At 42.1% G+C, this 24,613-nt stretch overlaps 2 protein-coding genes across 2 annotated transcripts in view; one reads left to right on the top strand and one right to left on the bottom strand.

The window, feature by feature from the left end:
- msh4 (mutS homolog 4) overlaps positions 1 to 15,842 on the top strand; it is a 129,010-nt gene extending 113,168 nt beyond the window's left edge. The window contains exons 18-19 of the mRNA XM_087990305.1: positions 11,162 to 11,250; positions 15,648 to 15,842. Of these exons, the coding sequence (XP_087846431.1) occupies positions 11,162 to 11,250; positions 15,648 to 15,842 (284 nt within the window). The remainder of the gene's footprint in view (positions 1 to 11,161; positions 11,251 to 15,647) is intronic.
- An 883-nt stretch (positions 15,843 to 16,725) lies between these two features.
- Positions 16,726 to 24,413, bottom strand: LOC122554099 (ankyrin repeat and SOCS box protein 17-like). Its single transcript, XM_043698573.2, has 3 exons — positions 24,025 to 24,413; positions 20,515 to 20,794; positions 16,726 to 17,121 (listed from the first exon to the last, which is right to left on the bottom strand). The coding sequence occupies exons 1-3, from the start codon at positions 24,411 to 24,413 to the stop codon at positions 16,915 to 16,917; spliced, it is 876 nt and encodes a 291-aa protein (XP_043554508.1). The 3' UTR covers positions 16,726 to 16,914.
- Positions 24,414 to 24,613: the final 200 nt, after the last annotated feature.

A 24,613-nucleotide genomic window follows, 5' to 3' on the forward strand; every position in this document is an offset into this window, starting at 1 on the left:
ACAATTTGAGGCTTTCTGTCACCAGCTGGAGTGCATAACATTGCCCGAAAATCAAAGTCTAATTGATTTCCTTTATATGTTTGATTTTATTACACTGTCAGTCTTTAGTTTCCTTAAGCTTAATTAATAATTTATTATTAGTTATTTTCAAAAGTATATAAAGAGAAACCCAGCAGAGCTATCTGCAATGTCCTGGCCAATATCTGTCCTTCCATTAGCATTACAAACATATTTTCTGTTCATTATCACATTGTTGGCAGAAAGTCGCTGTTGCTGACACAACTGAAACAGAAAAGGATATCAGCATTTCCCATTGTTAAATGTTATAGAGAAAATATTCTAGGACACTGGGTGTTAGAAAGGGAAGAGGCAAACGTTTGTGTTTTTTCTGTCTGAAGGGCAGTTAGGGGTGAGTAATATATTCTGGGCCAGACAGTGATGGCCACTGCCCATGAATGAATATAAAAAAGTTGCATTCTGTAATACATCTAGTATTAGGTAAAAGATTTGGCATCTAATTTCCGCTTCGCTGATTAGCTTCAGAATGAATTAACACCATTCTTTTACGACTCCAAGATGAAGGTCTACAGCTCCATGGACTTATCTGCCTTTAGCCCCAGTGGTTTTGCAATACTTTTTCTGTAATAATGGTTATTATCTTTTTATGCGGTTTGGTTGGCTTAGTTGTCTGGACAGCTAGTTGGTGATGCAGAGGAATGCCAACAACATTGATTCAATATCTGTATTGGTTGAGGTTACCATGAAGGACTATTCTTCTCAACACTCACCTTCTCTGAGGCATGGTGACCATCAGAAGGGCTTTTGCCCGAAACGTCGATTTGGCTGAAGCTCCTCGATGCTGCCTGAACTGCTGTGCTCTTCCAGCACCATTGATCCAGAATCTCTAATGAGAAAGCAGCCCTATAATCTGCTAGTATTATGATCACTTTACCTATATAATTTTATGTTCCTCCATTTCTTTGATTTTCTTGATTTTTCTACTATGCCTGCATCAGAAATTTTTATTGGACTGGATTATGGTAGAAGTGAAATATCTGAGCTTCTTCTTCCTAAATATATCTAGTGATAAAAAGATGATAGAACTGCAGATGCTGGAAATCAGAAAGAGAAACAGAAATTGATGGAAAAACTCAGCAGGTCTGGCAGCATCTGGGAAGAAATCAGTGCTAACATTTTGGGTCCAGTAATCCCTCTTCAGGACAGTTGTGGAAATGTGGCAGCAAGTGAGAAGAGGATGAGGCACGGTGTGATGGTGTCTAATTTTTGTACGGTAAAGTTTTATTTGATAATTTCATGTTGTAAATATGTAGGAACAAGGGTATTCCCCTCAAGCCTGTTCCAACTTCATTTTGTCTGAACAGCATGTTAACATTATCTAGTCATACTGGTTTCACATTCTTGTCAATAATAGAACATAGAAGAATACAGCGCAGTACAGGCCCTTTGGCCCTCGATGTTGCGCCGATCCAAGCCCACCTAACCTACACTAGCCCACCATCCTCCATATGCCTATCCAATGCCCGCTTAAATGCCCATAAAGAGGGAGAGTCCACCACTGCTACTGGCAGGGCATTCCATGAACTCACGACTCGCTAACATCTGTCCTATACCTACCACCCCTTAATTTAAAGCTATGTCCCCTCGTAATAGCTGACTCCATACGTGGAAAAAGGTTCTCACAGTCAACCCTATCTAAACCCCTAATCATCTTGTACACCTCTATCAAGTCACCCCTAAACCTTCTTTTCTCCAATGAAAACAACCCCAAGTGCCTCAGCCTTTCCTCATACGATCTTCCTACCATACCAGGCAACATCCTGGTAAACCTTCTCTGCACCCGTTCCAGTGCCTCCACATCCTTCCTATAGTATGGCGACCAAAACTGCACACAATACTCCAGATGCGGCCGCACCAGAGTCTTATACAACTGCAACATGATCTCAGGACTCCGGAACTCAATTCCTCTACCAATAAAAGCCAGTACGCCATATGCCTTCTTCACCGCACTATTTACCTGAGTGGCAACTTTCAAAGATCTATGTACATGGACACCAAGATCCCTCTGCTCATCCACACTACCAAGTATCCGACCATTAGCCCAGTACCCCATCTTTTTGTTACTCTTACCAAAGTGAATCACCTCACACTTAGCTACATTGAACTCCATTTGCCATCTTTCTGCCCAGTTCTGCAGTTTATCTATATCCCGCTGTAACCTGCCACATCCTTCCTCACTGTCAACAACTCCTCCGACTTTCGTATCATCCGCAAACTTGCTCTCTCAACCTTCTAGCCCCTCCTCCAGGTCATTTATAAAAATGACAAACAGCAATGGTCCCAAAACAGATCCTTGCGGATCACCGCTAGTAACGGCACTCCAACTTGAACCTTTGCCATCAACTACTACCCTCTGTCTTCTGCCAGCCAGCCAACTCCGAATCCAAACCTCCAACTCACCCTCAATGCCATACCTCCGTATTTTTTGCAGTAGTCTACCATGGGGAACCTTATCAAACGCCTTACTAAAATCCATATACACCACATCTACCGCTTTCCCCTCGTCCACCTCCTTAGTCACCTTCTCAAAGAATTCAATAAGGTTTGTGAGGCACGACCTGCCCTTCACAAAACCATGCTGACTATCCTTGATCACATTATTCCTATCCAGATGTTCATAAATCCTATCCCTTACAATTCTCTCTAAGACTTTGCCCACAACAGAAGTGAGACTCACCGGCCTATAGTTACTAGGATTATCCCTACTCCCCTTCTTGAACAAGGGAACCACATTTGCTAGCCTCCAGTCTTCTGGCACTACTCCTGTAGACAACGAGGACATAAAAATCAAGGCCAATAGCTCTGCAATCTCCTCCCTTTCTTCCCAGAGAATCCTAGGATAAATGCCATCAGGCTCAGGGGACTTATCTATTTTCACCCTTTCCAGAATTTCCAACACCTCTTCTCTACATACCTCAAAGCCATTCATTCTACTTAATTGTGACTCAGTATTCACATTGACAACAATGTCCTGTTCCTGAGTGAATACTGATGAAAAGTATTCATTCAGTGTCTCCCCAATCTCTTCAGCCTCCACACACAACTTCCCATTACTATCCTTGACTGGACCTATTCCTACCCTAGTCATTCTTTTATTCCTGACATACCTATAGAAAGCCTTAGGGTTTTCCCTAATCCTACCAACTAAGGACCTTTCATGTCCCCTCCTTGCTGCTCTTAGCTCTCTCTTCAGGTCCTTCCTGGCTACCTTATAACTCTCAATCGCCCCAATTGAACCTTCACGCCTCATCTTTACATAGGCCCCCCTCTTCCATTTAACAAGGGATTCCAATTCCTTATTAAACCACGGCTGCCTCACACGACCCTTTCCTCCCTGCCTGACAAGTACATACTTATCAAGGATACTCAATAGTTGCTCCTTGAACAAGCTCCACATATCAATTACGCCCTTGCCTTGAAGCCTACTTTTCCAAGCCACGCATCCTAAGTCATGCCTCACCGCATCATAATTTCCCTGCCCTGCAGTGCACACTTATCCCTCTCCATCACTAGAGTAAAAGTTACCGAATTGTGGTCACTATCCCCAAAGTGCTCACCTACCTCTAATTCTAACACCTGGCCTGGTTCGTTACCCAGAACCAAATCCAGTATGGCCTCATCTCTTGTTGGCCTATCTACATATTGTGTCAGGAAACCCTCCTGCACACATTGGACAAACACCGACCCATCTAACAAACTAGAGCTATAATTTTCCCAATCAATATCAGGAAAGTTAAAGTCCCCCATAACAACCACCCTATTACTTTCACTCTTCTCCTGAATCATCCTCGCAGTCCTTTCTTCTACGTTTCTAGGACTATTAATCTTAAAAATCTTTTTTGCTTTTGACTTTTTTAATTGACCCGGAATTCCTGATTTTCACTTGTATGCAGCAATTCTTCTTACTATTTAGGTAACAGGCTTCTTTTTTAATTTTCCTGCTAAAGTGGACAATTTCACATTTTTCTATGTTATTCTCCATTTGTCACATCTTTGTCCACTTGCATGACCTATCTATATTTTTTGTAACCTCCTTGTGTCCTCTTCACACTTTACTTTCCTATCTATCAAAGTCTTATTTCCAGATTAGTGGTTTCTCTAATTTCTGTTTATCTCTCCTCTCATTTCTAAGGGTTGGGCATGGAATTCCATTGGTTTGGCCCATGTTTATGGACAAAATATTGCAGTAGCTTGTGATTGCCTTCTGCAGGATGGCTGACCAGCAATCTCTCTTGCTCTTGTTTTTGCTGGCATACAGCTGAATGAGAGGGATCTCATAGAGATTTATAAAATTCTAACAGTACTAGTCAGGGTAGATGCAGGGAGAATGATCCTGATGATGGGTTTGTCCAGAACCAGGAGTCACAGTCTGAGAATTATGGGTGGATCATTTAGGACGGAAATGAGACATTTCTTCAAGAATGGTGAACCTGTGGAATTCATTACCACAGGAAGTAATTGATGCCAAAACATTGAATGCATTTAAGAGGAGGCTAGATACAGCACTTGGGGCAAATAGGATCAAAGGTTATGGGGAGAAAGCAGGATTAGACTATTGAGTTGGGCGATCAGTCATGATCGTGATGAATAGCAGAGCAGGCTCGAAGGGCTGAATGGCCTCTTCCTGCTCCTATCTTTTATGTTTCTATGTTTTCCATCTACCTGGTATAATGCATACTGGAAGTATTTACAGCACACAACCTTTTCGACCATGTTACGAACCTTCTGTGGTCAAAAGGTCTTTGTGTGGGTCTTAAATCCAGAGCTTTTGGCTCATAAGTCAGGATGTGCCACAAGATCTGTATTCTCACCCTCTAATTACTTACCTGAAATTATTTTATTGTCTTACAGATCTTGAGATTACCCTTAATCTGTACTCAATAGAATACAGCCTAGTCTATCTGAATGTGTATGCTGCCTGTAATCTATATTTATTAATGGACGGATAATCTAAGGCTTGTGTTTGTGTGATTTGCTGTTTTGCATGATTGCCTGATTTATGTTCCAAGTGAACAATGAATGGACTGAATTGTTGGGAACAAAAAGCAAGAAAACACATTCTCTCTTGACAAAACCTGTTTCTCGTCTGATGGGCTCAGAATAAGTAATAATTAGTGATCGTACTGGCAATGCCCATTTTAGACTATGAAGAACAGCACCAAAGAAAATGGCCCAAGGACTTCAGGATCCACATTTAGAATCTATATGGTTGGAGGTGAGAAACAGGAAGGGAGCACTGATCTTGTTGCAAATTTATTATAAACCTCTAACTAGTGGGGGAGGAAGTAGAAGTGAGCATTTGTAGACAGATTATGGAAAGCTACAGGACAAGTAGGGTTGTGATAGTTGGTAATTTCAATTGCCCTAAGGTAGATTGGAGAAAAAGGTAGAGTGTAGGACACAAAGGGGTGAAATTCCTGCAATGTGGGCAAGAGAACTTTTTGGATCAGTATTTTCCAGTCCTACCAGACAGGCAGCAGTGCTGGATCTTGTCTTAGGAAATGAGATAGGCCAAGTGGAGAACATCCAAATGAGGGAGCATTTGGGAAATAGCAATCATAACAAAAATTTGGGTCAGTATTAAATTGAAAAAAGATAAAAATCAGTCAATGATTAAGATCTCAGACTGTAAAATGGCAGATTTTAGGGGTTTAAAAGTTGAACTGCAGCAGGTTGATTAGAAATGCATTTTAGTGGATGCGAAGAAAATCTGGAAACTATAGACCAGTAAGCCTAACATCTGTGGTGGGTAAGTTACTTGAGAAGATTCTGAGAGATAAGATGTACATGCATTTGGAAAGACTGGGTTTGATTGGGAGTTTTGTGCACAGGAGATCCTGCCTCACAGGATTTTGAAGTTACGAGGAAGAATGACGAGGGCAGGGTGGTAGACTCCATATGGATTTCAGTAAGGCCTTTGTTAAGGTTCCACATGGTAGGCTGCTCTAGAAGGTTAGAACACATGGAATCTAGAGCTTAAAAATGTGTTGCTGGAAAAGCGCAGCAGGTCAGGCTGCATCCAAGGAGAAGGAGGATTGGAGAGGAGGCAGCATCCTGAAGAAGGGCTTATGCCCGAAACGTCGATTCTCCTTCTCCTTGGATGCTGCCTGACCTGCTGCGCTTTTCCAGCAACACATTTTTAAGCTCTGATCTCCAGCATCTGCAGTCCTCACTTTCTCCTACATGGAATCTCGGGCAAGCTGACAAATTGGATACACAATTTGTGCTGTAAGACTCAATGATCTATAAGGACATTGAGAAAATAATGTATATTGGAATAATAACAACAATAGAAATCAGGAAGTATATCTCAAATGCGGGAGAGAGGCTAAGTCTGTAATAAGGAAGGCTAAGAGGAAGCATGAGGAAAGGATGGCAAAACGAATAGTAAAATGTTCTTCAGATATATTAAGATTAGTGAAGGACAGAGTGGGACCCATAAAGAACAAGCATGGAAAGCTTCTTACTGAAGAAAGGGATATAGCAAAGGTACTGAATGAATGTTTTGCTTGTGTCTTTACCAAATTAGAAGATGGTAACAATGGCCGAGTTGAAAACATGGGCGTTGAGCAACTGAACAGCATAGTGATAGTGATGTTTCCAGGCCCAGATGGGATGCATTCCAGATTGCTGAGAGAGCTAAGGAAGCAATTGTGGAGCCATCGACAGAAATTTTCCAGGCCTCTCTTAGTTTCAGGAGACTGTAGGATTACACATGTGACACCATTGTTTAAGAAAGGGACAAAGGATAATTCGAGAAACTACAGTCCTGTCAGCTTGACATCAGTGGTGGAGAAACAGATGGAGGCCATAATGTAAAGAGACAGAGAAAAATAAGTTAATTAGACAGTTAACATGGCTTTGTCAAAGACAAGTCATGTCTTACAAATTTGATGATATGACACAGGCAGTGGATGAGGGTAATGCTGTAGATGTTGTATTTTTGGACTTTCAGCAAGCATTGGATATGGTACCACATGACAGGTTTGTTATCAAATTAGAAATGTTGGGGATGATGGGTCCTTGGCTGCCTGGATTAGAAGTTGGCTATAGGATAGGAAACAGAGGGTATGGAGAGATGGTTATCTCTCAGATTGGAGAGGAGTTGGCCAAAAGATAGGAAACAGAGGGTAGGGAGAGATGGGTAACTCTCAGATTGGAGATGAGTTGGCCAAAAGATAGGAAACAAAAGGTAGGGAGAGATGGTATCTCTCAGATTAGAGACGAGTTGAAAGTGGTGTTCCCCAAGAATCAGTGTTGGGACCGTGACTTTTTCTGATTTATATCAATGATTTGGAGAGGGGTGTTGTGGGGAACATCTCTAAATTTGTAGATGATACTTAAGTCAGGGAGAAGAGTGAACTGTGAGGATGATGCTGGGCAGCTTCAGAGGGACATTGACAAGTTAGCCAAATGGCAGACACCTGGTGGTTGAATTTCAATGCAGAGAAATATGGGGTAATGCATTTTGGAAGAAGAAACACAGAGACATACAGGCTCAATGCTACAAACTTGAGGGGACCTAGCTTTTGGAACGCTGCTATAAATTCTGTGTCTTCCAATCTTACACTCCACAACCACCTGATGAAGGAGCAGTGCTCCGAAAGCTAGTGCTTCTAATTAAACCTGTTGGACTAAACCTGGTGTTGTATGATTTTTAACTTTGTACACTTTAGTCCAATACCGGCACCTCCAAAACATGAGGAGAGTACAGGAGCAGAGATACCTCAGGGTTAACGTGCATAATTGAAGGTGGCCAGGCAAGTTGAAACGGTTGTTAAGAAGGCATATAGGATCCTTGGGTTTATAAATGGGGACATCGACTATAAAAGCAAGGTAGTGATGCTTGCACCTCTACAAATCATTGGTCAGACCACACTTGGAGTATTGTGTATAATTTTGGACATCTTATTGAAGGAAGGATATTAAAGCCCTGGAGAAAGTTCAAAGGAGATTTACTAGAATGATCCCAGGAATGAGGGCTTTTAGATACAAGGAAAGATTAGAGAGATTGGGTTTATTGTCCTTGAAGCAGGGAAGGTTAAGAGGTGACCTTATTGAGGTGTTCAAAATTATGAACAATTGTGACAGGGTAAAGAAGGGTATGTTATTTCTAGTAATCGGTACGTCAATAACTAGGAATCACAACTTCAAGATTGTCAACAAGAGAGTTTGCAGTGAAATGAGGAGAAATTTCTTTCCTCAGAGATTTTAGGATTTAGAATACGCTGCCTGGGAGAGTGGTGGAGGCAGAATTCATAGGACGTTTAATAAGTGAGCTGGAGATAGGTTTGAAAGTCATGATGTTAGAGGGCGACGGAGATAGATCTGGAGAGTGAAATTAGCTGTTGGGAGCCAGTACAGTCACGATGATTCTAATGGTCTACTTCTATAAACTCTATGATTCTATCCACGCGAACAACTTTATATCTCTGCAAAACTAGACTCCATCTAGCACCTTTAAATATCCAAACCCTCCAGTTTATGTGGACTGTGGCTGCAGAGTACAATGCTGTAACTTCCCAAGTCAAAACCCACGGCCACTTGAGAGAACAAGGACAGCAGGTATACAATATACAATTCACTTGAAGTCACAAACCAGTCCATCTTGAACATATATTGAAGATTCCTTCACTGTTCCTATTCAGAATCTTGCAACTTTCTCCCTGATATCACCTTGTGAGCACCTTCATCACGTGGACTGCAGTGATTAAGAAGGTGGCTCACAACTTCTCTAGGAATGGACCACAAATTGACCTTACCCCTTACAGTAACACTCTGAGAATTAAGTATTTAAAACACATTCACTTACTTGAACATGCAGAGAAAGGTTAATCAAGATCAAGGTGATAAGTAACACAATGGTAAGGATAACAAAGACATTTTTGGAATTAAATTCATAGCCAGAGTTAGCTTAGTCATTAAATTTGTTTATTTAAATACTGCGTTGTAATTTTTCAGTTCATTTCATAGAATATTGAATCCCTACAGTGCAGATAGAGGCCATTGAATCTGCACTGACCCCCGAGTTGCATCCCACCCAGACCTAGCTCCTCCCACCCCCCAGCCTATATTCATTACCCCGCATTTACAATGGCTAACCCACCTGGCCTGCACATTCCTAGATGCTACGGGGCAATTTAGCCTGGCCAATCCACTAAAGCTGCAAACGTTTCGACTCTCTGGGAGGAAACGAGAGTGCCCAATAGAAACTCACGCAGACATGGGATGTGTAAACTCCACACAAACAGCCGCCCAGTGCTGAAATTGAACCTGGGTCCCTGGGAGTATAAGATGGAAGTGCTGGTCAATGTGTCCATGATCCATTGGCCCCACATTATACAAGGTAAAAACAATGGCTGCAGATGTTGGAAACCAGATTCTGGATTAGAGTGGTGCTGGAAAAGCACAGCTGTTCAGGCAGCATCCGAGGAGCAGGAAAATCGATCTTTCGGGCAAAAGCCCTTCATCAGGAATAGAGGCAGAGTGCCTGCAGGGTGGAGAGATAAATCAGAGGAGGGTGAGGGTGGGGAGAAAGTAGCAGAGAGTACAATAGGTGAATGGGGGTGGGAATGGAGGTGATAGGTCAGAGAGGAGGGTGGGGGAGGGTAGCAAAGAGTACAATGGGTGAATGGGGGTGGGGATGAAGGTGATAGGTCAGAGAGGAGAGTGGAGTGGATAGGTGGAAAGGAAGATAGGCAGGAAAGACAAGTCATGGGGACAGTGCTGAGCTGGAAGTTTGGAACTGGGGTGAGGTGGGGGAAGGGGAAATGAGGAAACTGGTAAAGTCCACATTGATGCCCTGGGGTTGAAGTGTTCCGAGGTGGAAGATGAGGCATTCTTCCTCCAGGCGTCTGGTGGTGAGGGAGCGGTGGTGAAGGAGGCCCAGGACCTCCATGTCCTCAGCTGAGTGGGAGGGGAAGTTGAAATGTTGGGCCACAGGGCGGTGTGGTTGATTGGTGTGGGTGTCCCAGAGATGTTCCCTAAAGTGCTCTGCTAGGAGGCGTCCAGTGTCCCCAATGTAGAGGAGGCTGCATCGAGAACAACGGATACAATAAATGATATTGGTGGTTGTGCAGGTAAAACTTTGATGAATGTGGAAGGCTCCTTTGGGGACTTGGATGGAGGTGAGGGAGGAAGTGTGGGCAGAGGTTTTGCAATTCCTGCGGTGGCTGGGGAAGGTACCAGGATGGGAGGATTTGTTGTAGGGGGGCGTGGACCTGACCAGGTAGTCGTGGAGGGAATGGTCTTTGCGGAAGGCGGAAAGGGGTGAGGAGGGAAATGTATCCCTGGTGGTGGGGTCCGTTTGGAAGTGGCGGAAATATCGTCGGATGATTTGGTTCATGCGAAGGTTGGTAGGGTGGAAGGTGAGCACCAGGGGCATTCTGTCCTTGTTACGGTTGGAGGGGTGGGGTCTGAGGGCGGAGGTGCGGGATGTGGACGAGATGCGTTGGAGGGCATCTTTAACCACATGGGAAGGGAAATTGCGGTCTGGAGGCCATCTGGTGTTTTCTGTGGTGGAGCTGGTCCTCCTGGGAGCAGATACGGCGGAGGCGGAGGAATTGAGAATACGGGATGGCATTTTTGCAAGCGGTAGGGTGGGAAGAGGTGTAATCCAGGTAGCTGTGGGAGACGGTGGGTTTGTAAAAAATGTCAGTCGTCATTAATGGAGATGGGTAGGTCCAGGAAGGGGAGGGAGGTGTCAGAGATGGTCAGGATGGAATGTATTGGTGAAGTTGATGAATTGCTCAACCTCCTCGTGGGATCACGAGGTGGCGCCAATGCAGTCATCAATGTAGCGGAGGAAGAGGTGGGGAGTGGTGCCGGTGTAACTATGGAAGATGGACTGTTCTACGCAGCCAACAAAGAGACAAGCATAGCTGGGGCCCATACAGGTGCCCATGGCTATCTCTTTGGTCTGGAGGAAGTGGGAGGATTCGAAGGAGAAATTGTTAAGGGTGAGGAACAGTTCAGCTAAATGAATGAGAGTGTCGGTGGAAGGGTACGTTATACAACTCTGAATACAATGACCAGTCTTATAATTCTCTTCCTTAATATCATCTTTGTTGCTTTTTTGCACGAGGTTTGAAAGCTGCTGAGGTTTCATCTCTTCCCCCATCAATTGTACTCGATGCTAAAGAAATTGCTTCTCACATCACCAAACAAATATGGGTAAGTAGGGTTACCGCAGTAATGTTATTTAATAGATAGTCCGTCAGATGAGAAAATTATACTTTGTATCTAAAACATATTTGGATCACAATAAATGTTGTAGAAGTAAATATGTGCAAAAAACACACTTTTGTGTTGTTCAGGGTTGCCGGCACTTTGTTTTCATTGCTTAATCTCTCACCTCCAACCACCCTGATCTCTGACAATCTCATCATTGTCATCTAAATTGCCCATCAGTTTGAACCCCTTCATAAGCCAACAATGCCATTCAACTAACACTCTGCCTTCATGCTCCTCTCATTAGTCTCCCATTGGCTCCACCCTTGTGTCATCCTGCTCTATCACCGTCCCAATACTGATCTCCTGACAGGCCTGAGCTTGTGACGTCTTGCCTTCGAGTACCAAAGTGCAAAGCAAACAACTGCTCTGTTGAAGGATTAGGTGATAATTGACACTCAACTTTATCATGTTTTCCATTTTTACAAATGATAAACTCCTCAAAAAAATTAATTACTGTCACCTGAGTGTGGCTTGCAATTAGAACTTAACTTTGTACAATGGCACTCCTCACTAATGACAATGTGCAAATTTTTTCCCTTCAGCCCGCTTCTCTGCCACAGTATTTGAAGGAAAATAAGTCTTGCATTTATATAACACCTGACAAAACTTCAGATCGTCCCAAAGAATTTTAGAGCCAGTTATTTCTGAAGTGTGGTAACAGTTGTAATTTAGGAAATCTAGCATCCAGTTTGTGTACAAAAAGATCTCACAACAGCAATATGACAACTACCAGATTATTTGTCTGATGTTGGTTGACAGACAAATATTGGGCTGGGGAGAATTCCTCTGCTGTTAGAACACAGAACAATACAGCGCAGAACAGGCCCTTCGGCCCTCGATGTTGCGCCGACCTGTGAACTATTCTTAGCTCGTCCCCCTACACTATCCCAAAATCATCCATGTGCTTATCTAAGGATAGTTTTAATCTCCCTAATGTAGCTGAATTGACTACATTAGAAGGTAGTGCATTCCACGTCCTTATCACTCTCTGCGTAAAGAACCCGCCTCTGACATCTGTCTTAAATCTATCACCCCTCAATTTGTAGTTATGCCCCTTCGTACAAGCTGACATCATCATCCTAGGAAAAAGACATTCATTGTCCACCCTATCTAATCCTCTGATCATCTTATTTGTCTCCATCAAATCCCCCTTTAGCCTTCTTCTTGCCAATGAGAACAGGTTCAAGTCTCTCAGCCTTTCCTCATAAGACCTTCCCTCCAGACAAGGCAACATCCTGGTAAATCTCCTCTGCACCTTTTCCAATGCTTCCACATCCTTCCCGAAATATGGGGACCAGAACTGTACACAATATTCTAAGTGTGGCCGCACCAGCATTTTGTACATTTGCAACATGATATTGCGGCTTTGGAACTCAATCCCTCTACGAATCAAACCTAACACACCATATGCCTTCTTAACAGCACTATCCACCTGGGTGGCAACTTTCAGGGATCTATGTACATGGACTCCAAGATCCCTCTGCTCATCCACACTACCAAGAATCTTTCCATTGACCCAGTACTCTGCCTTCCCATTATTCTTCCCAAAGTGCATCACCTCACATTTAGCTGCATTGAACTCCATTTGTCACCTCTCAGCCCAATTCTGCAGTTTATTCAAGTCCCCCTGAAACCTGTAACATTCTTCCACACTGTCCACTACTCCACTGACTTTAGTGTCGTCTGCAAATTTACTAATCCATCCACCTATGCCTGCGTCTAAGCCATTTATAAAAATGACAAACAGCAGTGGTCCCAAAACAGATCCTTGGGGCACATCATGAGTAACCGTACTCCAGGCTGAATATTTTCCATCAACCACCACTCGCTGCCTTCTTTCAGAAATCCAGTTTCTAATCCAAACTGCTAAATCACCCTCAATTCCATGCCTCTGCATTTTCTGCAACAACCTACCATGTGGAATCTTATCAAAGGCTTTACTGAAGTCCATGTATACCACATCAACTGCCCTACCCTCATCTACATGCTTGGTCACCTTCTCAAAAAACACAATGAAGTTTGTGAGACATGACCTACCCTTGACGAAACCATATTGACTATCTGAAATCAAATTGTTGCTTGCTAGATGATTATAAATCTTATCTCTTATAATCCTTTCCAAAACCTTTCCTACAATAGAAGTAAGGCTCATTGGTCTATAATTACCTGGGTCATCTCTACTATCCTTCTTGAACAAGGGCACAACGTTTGCAATCCTCCAGTCCTCTGGTACCAAACCTGTAGACAATAACGACTCACATATCAAAGCCAAAGGCTCTGCTATCTCTTCCCTAGCTTCCCAGAGAATCCTCGGATAAATCCCAACCGGCCTAGGGGACTTGTGTATTTTCACTCCTTCTAGAATTGATAACACCTGTTCGTAACTAACCTTGATCCTTTCTAATCTAATATCTCGTACCTCATTCTTCTCCTCTACAATATTCTCCTTTTCCTGAGTGAAAACTGATGAGAAACGTTCGTTTAGCACCTCTCCAATCTCCACAGGGTCCACACTCAACTTCCCACTTCTGTCTTTGATTGGCCCTATTCCTACCCTAATCATCCTTTTATTCCTCACATATCCATAGAAAGCTTTAGGGTTCTTCTTTATTCTATTTGCTAAAGACTGCTCGTGTCCTCTCTTTGCTCTTCTTAACTCTCTCTTTAAATCCTTCCTAGCTGATCTGTAACTCTCCATCGTCTCATCTGAACCATCTTGCCTCATCAACACATAAGTTTCCTTCTTCTTCGTAACAAGAGATGCAGTTTCTGTTGTAAACCACGGTTCCCTTACCTTATCACTTCCTCCCTGCCTGACAGGGACACGCAATATTTGTTCCTTAAACCAGCTCCACATTTTCATTGTCTGCATCCCCTGCATTTTGCTACCCCATTCTATGCATCCTAATTCCTGCCTAATTGCATTATAATTGCCCTTGCCTCATCGATAACTCCTGACCTGTGGCATGTACCTATCCCTTTCCATCGCTAAACTAAACGTAACTGAATTATGGTCACTCTCTCCAAAGTGCTCACCTAAATCAAAACCCTGGCCTGGTTCATTACCAAGCACCAGATCCAAAGTGGCCTCCCCTCTTGTCGGCCCTTCGACATACTGTGTCAGGAAACTCTCCTGTACACATTGGACAAAAACTGATCCATCCGACGTACTAGAGTTATAGCATTTCCAGTCAATGTTGGGGAAGTTAAAGTCCCCCATAATGACAATCCTGTTCCTTTCACTCCTACCCAGAATACCTTTGCTAAACCTCTCTTCCCCCTCCCTGGAACTCTGCGGAGGCCTATAAAAAAACTCCAAGCAGCGTGACCTCTCCTGTCCTGTTTCTAACCTCAGCCCACACTACCTCAGTAGACGAGTCCTCATCAAAATTTCTCTCAGCCACCGTTATACTACCCTTGATGAACAATGCCACACCTCCCCCTCTTTTACTGCCTTGCCTGTTCTTAATGAAAGATCTAAACCCTGGATCCTGCAACATTCATTCCTCACCCTGCTCCATCCATGTCTCCGAAATGGCCACAACATCGAAGTCCCAGGTACCTATCCATGCTGCATGCTCACCTACTTTATTCCGGATACCTCTGGCGTTGAAGTAGACACACTTCAAACCAGTTCGTTGTCTGCCAGCACATTCCTGTGACCCTGAAATTCTTCCCTGTCCTTCCTACTTTCATCCTCCTGTGCACTGCAACTACACCTCTGGTTCCCATCCCCTTGCTGAGCTAGTTTAAACCCAAAGAGCACCAGCAAATTTCCCACCTTATTAGTACCCTTCTGGTTCAAGTGAAGACCATCCTGTTTGTACAAGTCCCACCTTCCCCAGAATGAGCCCCAATTATCCAAGAACCTGAAACCCTCCCTCCTGCACCATTCTTGCAGCCACGTGTTCAGCTGATATATCTCCCTGTTCCTTGCCTCGCTATCACGTGGCATGGGCAACAAACCAGAGATAACAACTCTGCTTGTTCTAGCTCTCAGCTTCCACTCTAGCTCCGTGAAATCCTGCCTTACATCCCTATCCCTCTGTTCATATAGTGTCCTGGATTCTTGCATTTCGACCTGAGATAGCAAGTAGAACCTTATTTAACATCTAATCTGAAACACATTCCATTCCATTAGTGCAATACTGCACCACCTCAGTACAAGACTGCAAATGTCATTTCAGATTATCGCTTGTCTGGAGTAGCAGTCAATTCCACAACCATCTCACTCACAGATGAGATTGCTGTCCATTGAACCATGATTGATCTTATAAATATGACTATCTGTGGTAGTAGTCTGATTTTTGATTTTGCTTTTTTTGGCTGAATTGCAGCGTAAACAAAGAAACACTGCTGAGTCGCTGCAGCAGAGAGCAATGCATCAACTGGCCACCAGGCTGGTGCAGACAGCAAGAAACTCATGCTTGGATCCAGATCGGTTGAGGATGTACCTAACGGGCCTCCGGAAAAGGTATGAAGCAGACTGCCTCACAGCCCAACAATCTCCGCATGCAGATACATCCCTCTGAGAACATTTTAGTTCTAAACAAGAATGAAACCATTTAATAATGAACGTTCCAAAGTATCGTGGTTATTTGAAAAAAGTGTTGGATCAGATTTGCTGCCAAAATAAAGGTGCCACTAACGTGTGATGCACCAGTGGATTTTTGACACGGAAGTGAGCTTGGAATCACCACAAATCACTGGCTGATTTCCAATGCTCTGTTGTCAGCCTTATATAAACAACAGTTCATCCATAAGTTCCATAAAGTTGTAACACTTGTGCATCAATTACCTATTTATCTCACTGAAGAGTCAGGGCAGCTGATTAAGTACCCTTTATTTGATGAGATTTACCTGCTACCCAATTTCTCAGGCTCAGAAGTGAAAGAGTTTAAATTGTGGCATTTCATTTCTGCAGATTGTAAACTGTTGTTGACAATTTTTTTAAAAAATTGTCCTTTCTGCTTTCTCTTTTAGTCTATTGTTAATTCTTCTGTCTTTATTTCTCTTTCTGCCTCAGATTTTAGTCCAATGCATTATTTATTTTACTATTTTCTCGTTCGATTTCTCAACATTCCATTTTCATTGACACAGGAGACAGATGGGTCCCACTACCCCCTCACTATGCTTTCACCGAGCTTGCACTTGCAGCAATTGTAGTGCAAATTATATTGAGCTGAAGGGTGAAAGGAAATGTCCAAATTGATTGAGTATATACCACAGGATACTCCACTCCTGAGAGTTCTAGTGTAAAGTTTTATCACAGGTTTAACTTCATACAAATTTAAAGTTTGTAAATTAATCACTTTTTTTGAACTCTGTCATTTCAGTTTCTGTACAAAGTGTGAAAACCTTTCCACAGAGTTGGTAAGGAAAAAAAATAAAACAACTGCAAAAATTGTTGGAAATTTTGAGTTTATTGCATGTTGTGCAGCGCTAGAACGCAATGTAAACGATGTAATAATGAATTGGTTCTTTTTTCTCTCCTGAAGGGTCGGGATTTCTTTTCTTCTCTCTGTTGTCCCGGTCCCCAATTTGTTAAAACAGGCTGGCAGCCAAGAGAAGGGGTAGGTAGGGAGGAGGGAGATCTCTTCATCTTTATCTTTCCAAATTCAAGTAATTCTGAAGCAATTTGGGTAGCGGCAACAAAGAAATTCCTTTAGGCAGCCCACTATTGGCTAGCAGGGAGCTTCGAATAGACATTCTGCAAAGGTGAAGGAGCTCACAAGGCTCTTGATATCTTGTCACAGGGATGTAATCCAACCAGTTAGAAACGAGAAGTTGCCGTCTAAAACTAATATACGCCTGAAAACAGAAGAAGGGGAATGCATTATACTTACTATCTGCCTTTAATATCCTGATCCTTCTGTACACCTTTTCCTGCCATAAAGTTGTGTCTCCACCTTCTTTCTGAAGGTGTCTAATAATGGTTTTATTTTAAAATTCACAGCTTGTTTTCACATCCCTTCGTGGTCTTAGCCCTTGTTTATCTCTGGTATCTCTTCCAGCTTTCCAAGATCTGTACTTTTCCAGCTCTGGCATCTTGAGGATTTCTAATTTTAATCATTGGTGGCCATAGTTTCAGCTCCTCGAGCCCTAGATTCTGAAATTCACCCTCTAAACATCTTTGCCTCTCTCTCCTCCTTTAAGGTGTCCTGTAAAACCTCTTTGGCTAAGCTTTTGGTAATCAGCCTAATATCTTCTTGTGTAGCCTGTGTACTGTATTGGGACCTTTTACTATATCAAAGGTGATTCATAAGTGCAGGATTTTTAAAAAAAATCTATATTATGGGAAGTATTCTGCAGATACTGGTTGTTCTCTGGTATACTGGAGAAAACTTTAAAGCTTCAAACCTTTCCATTGCGAATCAGTTCACTCATGAAAGGCAGCAAACCAGCAAGGCCCCAAGCCAGACCTCACCTAATATGCACATTGTTATCTGTATTCTATTCTTGCTCCTTTCCACATTTTTCCCTGCCTAACATCACTTGTTTTGTGTAACTGTACCATAAGAATTACAACAATTTAAGAAAGTGGCTTAGCACCATCTTCTCAAAAGCAATTAGGAATGGACAATAAATTCTTTCCTTGCCAGCAGTGTGCATGTCCCGTGAACAAATAAAGGCTATAGGGAGGTCTGGCAGCATTATGAATAGAGAAACAGTGTTAATGTTTTGAGACTGGTATGTTTTTCATAACAGTCCAAGGATAAGTGTTCTGAGGAAGAGGCAGATCAGACTTGACACCTTAACTGTTTCTCTTTCCAGAGATGCTGCCAGACATGCTTAGATTCTCCAGTATTCTCAATTTTCAGCATCTGCAGTACTTTTCCTTTATTAAATAAACGTCTCTTTGTCTCCCTCTGATATAGAATTCCTACTGGTTGGAAGCAGGCTATTCAGTTCATTGAGCCCACCCTGACCCTAAGCATATCCTACCCTAACCCTGCATTTCCCATGGCTAATCCATCTAACCTACACAACTCTGGGCAATTTAGCATGGCCAATTCACCTAACCTGCACACCCTTGGACTATGTGGGAGGAACCCGAAGCACCTGGAGTAAACCCACAAAACACAGGGAGAATGTGCAAACTCCACACAATCACCTAAGGGTAGAATCGAACAGGAGTCCCTGGCGCTGTGAGGCAGCAACGCTAACCAGTGAGTCACCGTGCCTCCCTTGTTTCCCTCTTCCTTCCCAAATGATGATATCAGGATGTTACTCTGGCATATGGATCATTAAGCAGAAGTCATAGGTATTTTAACAAATGGTCAAAAGAACTAGGGGAAGTACAAAAAATTTCTTAACACAGGATTGTTAACAACTACTTACAATATCTGAAGTGGTAATGAAATGAAATTAGTTTTCAAAAACTATTTGGCTATGTGCTTGAAGAGGATTAATTAGCAAGGTTGATGGAGGAGAATACTGGAATGAGGGACTGTATAGGACAGAACCAGAACAGACATAATAGCATGAACACTGTTCCTTGGAGGTATGAATTCATGGTTTCTAAATCAGTGGGACACAGAGTCAGTTATCAGTTTCTGAAGCTTGGAGAATGGTGCCCTGATGTTCCGCTCTCTTTCTCTCCCTTCATGCCAGAAGGATATGGGCCAGTCAACGCTATATTGGGAACTTTGGTCACAAGATGGGCCAGTGCCAGGGTTCCCTCAACAGAGAAAGATAGAATGAGGTGGGATGTCTTACCGAGACCTGTTCACCTTTAATTCTACACAACTAAACCAGCTGCCACTCCCACCTACCTCTCAAGAAAATCTCCAGCATTCCCCAGGCAGTGGAATTCACTCTCCACATGGGATCTAAGCATTTTCCAAGAGTTTGTTAATTTTGGAAAGGAGAATAAAAAAGCAGGGTATTATTTCAACAGAGAAAAACTAAAGAAAGCTGCAACACAAAGGGACTTGAGGTACATGTGCATGAAATACAAAAACACAGTTGCAGCAGGTAATCAGGAAGGAGAGTGAAATGTTGGCCCATATTTAAAGACAGGAGAAAGTGAGGACTGCAGATGCTGGAGATCAGAGCTGAAAAATGTGTTGCTGGAAAAGTCCAAGGAGCTGGAGAATCGACGTTTCGGGCATAAGCCCTCCTGCTCCTTGGATGCTGCCTGACCTGCTGCGCTTTTCCAGCAACACATTTTTCAGCTCATATTTTAAGGCAGTTGGAGTATAAGAATAAGGAAGTCTTGCTGCAACTTTACACGGTGCTGTGAGAGCACATCTGGAATACTGTGAGCAGTTTGGTTCCCTTATTTAAGGAAAGATGTAATTTAAGTGGAGGCAGTTCACAGAAAATTCACTAGAATTATCCCCAGTGTGGAGGGATTGTATTATGAGCAAAGGCTAAACAGGTTGGAAGTCTACTCACTGGAGTTTAGAAGAATGAGAGGTGACCTCATCAAAACATACCAAATTCTTAAGGGGCTTGAACAGGGAAAATACTCAGAGGATGTTTCCCTTCATGGGAGAGTCTAGGACCCAAGAGCATAGTCTCAGAATTAAGAGGTGCAATTTAAGACTGAAATGAGGAGGGATTTCTTCTCAGATGTTATGAATCTTTGAAACTCCTTGCTACAGTGAGATGTGGGGGCATAGTCCTTGTGTGCATTCAAGGACTGATTGATAATCTATCAGGGAATCAAAGGTTCTGGGAAAAAGGAAGGAAAGAAGAAGACGTCAGGAGTGTCAGATCAGAATGGCTAAGCAGGCATGAGGGGCCAAATGACCTATCCCTGTTCCTATTTCTTAAGGTCTCATACATACCTCTACAACCATCAACCTTAAAACAACAGCTTGTATTTTTATAGAGTCTGTACATCATATCATTCCCCAATATGTTTAATCAGAGTGTTTTGCGGAATTTGACACTGAGCAATGTAAATTGATATTAAAATGTCAGATGGCCAAAGAGATAGTCTATAATGAGAATCTTAAAGCAGAAGAGAGAGGGTTTTAGGGAGGGAACTTCAAAGCTTATGGTCCAGGCATCAGAAAGCATGGCTGTGAATTGAGGAATGATGGAAATCAGTGATGTATAAGAATTGGAGAAGCACAGAGAACCTGGTGATTGTAGAATTGGAGAAGGTTTCAGAGACAGGAAGGGATGGAGGGAGGCTTGTGAGAAAACAAACACATTAACTCAAAAATGAATCTTGCCGCCAGAAGAACGTACCTTGATTTGTGCGACATTAATGTGATACATCACTCTAACGCATAAACCGAGACACAGTTTTGCCTCCTCGATGAGTTTTGTTGACTCAAGGTCATGTACCCTTGCTACTGATGTTGGGTAGAAGAGGATGATGAGGATTGTGGACATGGGACTTTCCTCCCTCTCTAGTATCCCATACTGGAATAAAATCTTCAGAATGTCTGACTGCCTGTTTTGAGCTACAAAGTGTAAAGGGGTCACACCGCTCAGTGGGTTTGGATTGTACACTGGTGTGAAGGTTCTGAAATGCAAACAGGAAATTCAGAAACCCACTTAATAATGACACGTTAAAAGTAGCTTCTACTATAGTTTAACATTTGCTCACAATTTTAAAGAATTGTGCATGTTATTCAAATGCCAGTAGGACATTGAGGCATTGATTAAAAGTGTTGCTGGCTAACAATTTTGGAACTCCCTCTCTAATGGCATTGTGGGTCTATCTACACCAAATTCTACTATAGTTTAATATTTGCTCACAATTTTAAAGAATTGTGCATGTTATTCAAATGCCAGTAGGACATTGAGGCATTGATTAAAAGTGTTGCTGGCTATCAATTTTGGAACTCCCTCTCTAACGGCATTATGGGTCTACCTACACCTACACAGCGGTTCAATAAGGCAACATTTTGTCAAACACAATTAGAATGGGGAATAAATGGTGGCCCAGTCAGCAATGCCCTCATCCCATGAACAAATAAAAAATCTTACTTTTAGATCTTTGAATGTTCTGATGATTTTTGCATTTTAATGTTGTGTTCATTTACTGTCATTTTGAAACAAAGCAAAAATGGGAATTACCTGTAGAACAGTTTGACTATAAAAATTATGTAAAAAGATAGAGAAAGAGCAGAAAGTCAGAGAGGGAAGTAGTTATGGTCGAAGTTTGAATGAATACCACAATGTCAGCGAAAACATTTGCTTTTGAAGTTGCACCATTTATTGTAATCATGAAAACCAAGTTAAAAAAGGGAAACATTGTTAGCATAGGTTTCTCATGAAAGTTCTATTCATGGTTTTTTTGCATTAGGAGCTTAATATGGATGAGGCAACAAGTATCTATGAGGCAGAACTCCACTCCATTGTCATTCTGATTAGCTAAAGCCAGCCAGTTCTTGTGACATTTCATAGGAAGTGTTTGATATTTATCAAGTGGAGGTGAATCGGGGTCATAACCAAAAACAATTAACAAAAAACATCCAATAGGGAATAGAGGAGAAATGTCTTTCCTCAGAAAATGAGAATATGCAACTGACTATTACGAGGAACGGTTAAGGGAATAGTATGAATGTATTTAAGGGGTTTTGATAGAGTAAATAAAGAGAAATAGTTTCAGTAGGGACAAGAAATGGTAACCAGAGGACACAGACAAGGTCATTGGCAAAGAACTGGAGGCAACACAAGGAAACCTTTCATGATACAGTGGACTATCAGGCTCTGGAATGTAACATTTGAAAGGTCAATACAGCAGATTCAATAATAATGTTCAAAGAGAATTAGATTAAAACTTCCAAAAGAAAATTTTGGGGGATGATAGAGAAAGAGCAGGGGAAGAATTAATAATAACTCTTTTAAAGAGCTAACATAGCTCAATGGGCTGAATAGCCCACTCTTTATCATTCTGTGATTGCACTCATAGTTTAAATTGTACTGGGCAAAGAGAGAAAAATTCCTTGGGGAGAGTGTAAAACTTCCTTTCTGAACTCTCAGTGTGTCAGTTGTCAGCAGGGATGCTGTGTCTAGGCCTGTACAAACATGTCACACAGCCCTCAGTTAGGCAGAAGTATTCCAGTTGGAGACAGGCTGGCTGAAACTGAAAACATCTGCCATGTTTTCAGCTACAGAATAAATAGCTGTTTGAATCTCCCGTTGTGAGGTTTAATTCTGTTTGAAATAATCCCAAAAGGTTTTTTTCTTGTTGCAATGCTCCAAACTCTTAGAATCACAAATAAAATCACAAACCTACAGCTTTTGTGCAAGACTCAAATGATCAAAAAAGTAATAGCAATATATATTTAGGTAACATGGTTAACATATGAACACAAAGTATCCCACAGGAATGTAATAATTAACATGACATATTCCACAAAATATAATTAATACACTCAACTTCAAAAGCATGCCCAGATGAGGATTGTTGCATGAACATAGCATCTGTGGCTTAGTCAGAAAGTTGATTTCAAGTCCCATAACAGCGTCTTGACCATACAAATCTTTACTGATACTCCAATCCAGTTATTTAGAAAGTACTTCACACTGCTGGGGTGGTATTGGGGGTTGGGGGAGATGTTGGGGTTCGTTGCTCAGATCTTCAGGATAACACATTAGACAAATGCCCTGTATGTCTTGTCATGTGGACATGAAAGAGCAGAAGAGCTCTCCCCAGTGGCTTGACCAATACTTATCCCTTGCTAAAATCAGATAATCTGGTCGTTATCACATTGTTGAAGTTGGCATCATGCTGTGTGCAAATTAACTGCTGCACTTTGTACATAACAACAGTGACTATACTTCAATAAAGCACTTTTTAAAATTAATTTGGGATGCGGGGGTTACTGAATCATTTCTGCTTTATTTTCCTACCCAGCAATACTATCTTTCGACATGAGATGATTGTCAATTGTCACCAATATCTTTTAGAGAAGAAAATTACTTGCATGACTTCGCCTGACATGTGACTCCAGACCTACAGCAATGTGGTTTACTCTTAATTCCAGATATTAGAAACCAAATCCAAGAAATTGCCCATATACCATTTTGATGGTGTAAATTTAAGAACTTTGATAACTTTAGAGATTGAAAGTATCAGCAATAACTCTTTCTGGAATAAATTGATTCCTGAAATGAAAGGGACAAGGAGGAACTGGTATAAAGGAATTAAAAGCGCCATGCTATTTAACCACCCCTGGGAAGAAGGAATCAAAGCAACATAAACAAACTGTTTATTGGAAGAGAGGAGGTAACATTGCTTTCCTCGTGACAGATGAGCAATTAAGACCACGTGGAAAAGAAATGGTCCTGAAGTAAAGTGGTTAATTACAGGACAGATTGTTTTAAACAGTTAACTCCAAATGTAATAAGGAACAGGGAGCTACTTCTGATAAGAAGGAAAGATACAGACTTGAGGTCTATGGAAGTGTAATCAGTGTTGGAGATGAAAGAATCTAAAGGATTATCAATAATATCACACCACAAACTCAAAAGAGTGAAAATTGTATGAGAATTGTAATATTCAATTCAAATTCCATCATCTGCTATGGCAGAATTTGAGCCTGGCTACCCAAAACATTAGTCTATAGGTTAAGAGTCTATCAATAATACCACTAGGTCCAGATATCATGGGAGGTACAGTATAAATGCAAATTTTTCTTCTTTTAAAAGAGGACAATGAATGATCAATATTCAAAAGCACAATCAGAAGTGGATGCTTGGATGGAATTACACAAGAATGGTCAGTAGGCACCAATACATTACCTCCAGATCAATCCCAGCTGGTTGCCCCTAGCTCCCAGATAGCTGACAGTTTTCTCCAGTAGTTTTTGCACCAACAGGGAGCTGACCTTACGGGTAAATAGCCAGTACAGGATGGTGTTGATGCAGACCTCTGTAAACTCCAAGTAGAAACTGAGGGTTCTCTTGTCCTGGGGCTGGTGGACGAAAGTGATGTAATCGGAGAGGAGGGAATCGAAACCCGGTGCGTCGATGTGGCGGAGGATGTTCGATAGGGTATGGTAAACGAGTGGCTCCCAGTTGCGGTATATTGGACCCAGTAACCTCTTCACAGCCACTTTCTCCAGCAGCTCCCCAAAAACAGTCTGCCGCACTTCTAGCTCTTTACAGCACCTTTCAGCGTCGTCAGACATGCCCCTCCAGGACACACACAGACAGCAGGGTCTTAGCACCGAGTCCCCTCTCACTGCAGGTTACCAGGTCCCTTTGCTTATAAAGGCCTCAAATCAACTGTGACATCTTCTTTTGTTACATAAACTGAATTTTGACATAGTTGACAAGGTGACATCATAAAATGCCCTAGAAGGGCTTCAAACTTCATGAAGGGGTTTTG

Source organism: Chiloscyllium plagiosum, unplaced genomic scaffold (genome assembly GCF_037043375.1).
Source record: "Chiloscyllium plagiosum isolate Xiang-an unplaced genomic scaffold, Cpla_swu_hap1 HiC_scaffold_9, whole genome shotgun sequence".
NCBI classification, from domain to species: Eukaryota; Metazoa; Chordata; class Chondrichthyes; order Orectolobiformes; family Hemiscylliidae; genus Chiloscyllium; species Chiloscyllium plagiosum.